The sequence below is a fragment of the Octopus bimaculoides genome, chromosome 1, assembly GCF_001194135.2.
Source record: "Octopus bimaculoides isolate UCB-OBI-ISO-001 chromosome 1, ASM119413v2, whole genome shotgun sequence".
NCBI lineage: Eukaryota > Metazoa > Mollusca > Cephalopoda > Octopoda > Octopodidae > Octopus > Octopus bimaculoides.
In genome coordinates this window covers 22,960,827-22,964,857 of record NC_068981.1, presented here as the reverse complement: position 1 = coordinate 22,964,857, position 4,031 = coordinate 22,960,827, and the positions used below count along the sequence as shown (strand labels likewise).

The window sequence follows — 4,031 nt, the reverse complement described above, 5'->3', positions numbered from 1 at the left end:
CCCCCGTTTCACTGGTACTTAATTTATCAACTCCGAAAGAGTGGAAGGCAAAGTCAACCTCGGCGGAATTGAGACTCAGAATGAAGTGACAGACAAAATACTGCTAAGCGTTTCATCCAGTGTGCTAATGATTCTGCTAATGATGATGATAGGCGTAGGAGTGGCTATGTGGTAAGTAGGTTGCTTATGAACCACATGGTTCTGGGTTCAGTCCCACTGCGTGGCACCTTGGGCAAGTGTCTTCTACTATAGCCTCGGGCTGACCAAAGCCTTGTGAGTGGATTTGGTAGACGGAAACTGAAAGAAGCCCGTCGTATGTATACGTATGTACATGTGTGTGTGTTTGTCTCAAAGAAGCCCGTCATATATATATATGGTTGCTTACGAACCACATAGTTCTGGGTTCAGTCCCACTGCATGGCACCTTGGGCAAGTGTCTTCTACTATAGCCTCGGGCTGACCAAAGCCTTGTGAGTGGATTTGGTAGACGGAAACTGAAAGAAGCCCGTCGTATATATACATGTATGTGTGTGTATATGTTTGTGTGTCTGTGTTTGTCCCCCCCATCATCGCTTGACAACCGATGCTGGTGTGTTTACATCCTCGTAACTTAGCGGTTCGGCATAAGAGACTGATAGAATAAGTACTAGGCTTACAAAGAATAAGTCCTGGGGTCGATTTGCTCGACTAAAAGGCGGTGCTCCAACATGGCCACAGTCAAATGACTGAAACAAGTAAAAGAGTAAAAGAGAGGATGATAATAAACTTAGCTGGAGACAGAATACTAACGCAAAACTGGAAAAAAAAAAGACCCAACTGGAGAGAAACAGTAAAGAGAGCCCAGTTTTAGAACAGAAGTGAAAAGTCATTGATGGTTTATACTCGACAGGAAGCAAAGGGTCTAAATAAGTAATGTTTACGGAAAGAAACATTTTTTCATTTGTCTTACTGAGGCACAGGAGTGGCTGTGTGGTAAGTAACTTTTTTACCAACCACATGGTTCTGGGTTCAGTCCCACTGCATGGCACTTTGGGCAAGTGTCTTCTACTATAGCCTCAGGCCGACCAAAGCCTTGTGAGTGAATCTGGTAGACGGAAACTGAAAGAGGCCCGTTGTATATATACATGTATCTGTGTGTATGTCTGTGTTTGTCTGAAAGAAGCCCGTCATATATATATATATATATATATATATATATATATATATATATATATATATATGTATGTGTGTGTATATGTTTGTGTGTATATGTTTGTCCCCCCAACATCGCTTGACAACCAATGCTGGTGTGTTTACATCCCCGTAACTTAGCGGTTCGGCAAAAGAGACCAATATAATAAGTACTAGGCTTACAAAGAAGAAGTCCTAGGGTCGATTTGCTCGACTAAAGGCAGTGCTCCAGCATGGCCACAGTCAAATGACTGAAACAAGTAAAAGAGTAAAAGAGATGATGATAATAAACTTAGCTGGAAGCAGAATACTAAAGCAAAACTGAAAAAAAAAAAAAAAAAAAAAAAAAAAAAAAAAAAAGACCCAACTGGAGCGAAACAGTAAAGAGAGCCCAGGTTTGAGAATAGAAGAGAAAAGTCATTGATGGTTTATACTCGACAGGAAGCAAAGGGTCTAACATAAGTAATGTTTATGGAAAGAAACATTTTAAAAATTGTCATACCTGAAGAATCCGGTCATATTGCAAGAGACCAGATTTCTCTGCCAGACTTCCAGGCCTAATAGCGCTGATATACACTCCCTTTTCATACATTCCTTCTGATAAGCTGAAACCGAAATCTTCTGTGGCATTTTCTTTAACGATCGTAAACTTGTGAAGTTCAATTGGGGTAGGGGAAAAAATGGTTTGTACCTGCTCATCGAATGTCGCTGGTACTAAATCGGTACATGTGTTTGTATGAGATGAAGCTACTTTACTAGTATTGTGGCAATTGGTGTTGATGTTACTATCGTTGCCCTGGGCACAGTGGCAGTTGCTTTTCTTTGGTTTCCGTCTCCCTTCACGGGATCGTATCTTATGTAGACTCGCAACGCTCCTTTGCCTAAGACTTGCGCCTATCTGTCGTAGCATCTCTGAGGTGTCAGTGTTTTCAAGGTCATCGCATGTCCTTGACCATTCGTCAGCCTTCTCGTTATCACTGCTGTCCTCGTAACTTTGGTTGCTCTCATTGTCCTGCCATCCATCATCAGTGTAGTGGTGATGGGTAGAGTTGCCTTCCATGCTACCGTCTGCCTCTGAAGATGACTCTATGGAATCTGGATAACTGCGGAAATCAGCTGGTAATGTGGCTGCAAACAAAAGAAATTCACCGAGTTAAGAATGCATTATGCCAAACGGTATTTAATTCTTTCATCATCATCATCATCATTGTCGTCGTCGTTTAACGTCCGCTTTCCATGCTAGCATGGGTTAGACGATTTGACTGAGGACTGGTGGACCAGGAGGCGACACCAGGCTCCAATCTGATCTGGCAGAGTTTCTACAGCTGGATGCCCTTCCTAACGCCAACCACTCCAAGAGTGTAGTGGGTGCTTTTACGTGCCACCGGCACAAAGGCCAGTCAAGCGGTACTGGCGACGGCCATGCTCGAAATGGTGTATTTTATGTGCCACCTGGACAGATTCCATTTTAATAAATAAAGCACCAAACTATGTTACAAAATAACAATTCATTAATTCCATTAATTAAAAAATTGAAATTAATTTCAGGCAATTAATATAGGCACAGGAGTGGCTGTGTGGTAAGTAGCTTGCTTACCAACCATATGGTTCCAGGTTCATTTCCACTGTGTGGCACCTTGGGCAAGTGTCTTCTACTATAGCCTCGGACCGACCAAAGCCTTGTGAGTGGATTTGGTAGACGGAAACTGAAAGAAGCCCGTCGTATATATGTATATGTGTGTGTGTGTATATGTTTGTGTGTCTGTGTTTGTCCCAACAAAACTCCTTGTAACAGCAAAGATGAACTGAAGGCTAGGATTATGGCAGCATTCACCAACTTAAACAAGGAGACCATCCAGAAGAGTTGCAGGAGATTCTGAAGTCGTCTGGAGGTTGAAGGAGGCCTATGGTTGAAGCCAATGGCGATTTTATTGAATAAATTTACTCTTTAGTATTTCAAGATATTTTTATGTAATTTTGGTAAATATATCTGTTAGAATGAGATGTCAGTGATATTTTCACCTTAGCATAATTTAGACAGCAGTTTATTAATCACACCCTGTATATTACACACACACACATACATATATATATTGTCTGCACACACTGACCAATGCTTTTAATACACAGCTGACCCACAAGTTATGGCTTCAAGAATCTGCTCATATGCAAGATTAAAAACTAAATTTAGAAATTCTAATATACAAAACATTGATATGACATTGAAAAAAATGATATACATGCATGCTTATCAGTTCTCATAAACAGTCTCTTACCTGATTTATCTGGACTGTGGTTTATGCTGCTGCTGCCATTTTTGGTCACAAGAACGGTATGTATATTTGAATTCTGATTGAAACTCTCTAACCCAGAACTTCCCCAAGACTCCAAAGCACTGTCCACACTTGGAATGGGAGTAGCAGTTTTGTGGGAATAATCTTCACGTTCAACCTGCAAATATTACAAGACACAGGCATGTATATACATACATATATATATATATATATATATACACACACACACACACATGCATGTATGTGTGCATGTGTATATATGCACATACACAATATATAATTTTGTTAATGGATATATACATATATATATATATACTAAGCAAAATATAAGTTAGAGGTTATGCAACCATCTAAGCGATAGATGTATCCATAGGCAGACATCCTGGTGTATTATCTTACTATGTATAGTCCTAGCTATAAGGTATACAGTAGTAGGTAATTTAAAGGTAAAATCATTTCTTTTCTTTTCTATATATATATATGTATATATATATATATATATAGACAAACACACACATACATATACAGGGTGTCCACAAAGTTTGGGTACATGGGGATTAACACATA

General features: G+C 39.8%; 1 protein-coding gene across 10 annotated transcripts in view; it reads right to left on the bottom strand.

Annotated features, from left to right (window-relative positions):
- The window catches only part of LOC106884182 (glutamate receptor-interacting protein 2), a 537,293-nt gene that overhangs the window by 1,654 nt on the left and 531,608 nt on the right, over positions 1-4,031 (bottom strand). For all 10 annotated transcript variants that reach the window (XM_052965766.1, XM_052965774.1, XM_052965783.1 and 7 more), the window contains 2 exons: positions 3,447-3,621; positions 1,673-2,298 (listed from right to left, as the gene is read on the bottom strand). In XM_052965766.1, coding sequence (XP_052821726.1) covers positions 1,673-2,298; positions 3,447-3,621 — 801 coding nt within the window. The remainder of the gene's footprint in view (positions 1-1,672; positions 2,299-3,446; positions 3,622-4,031) is intronic.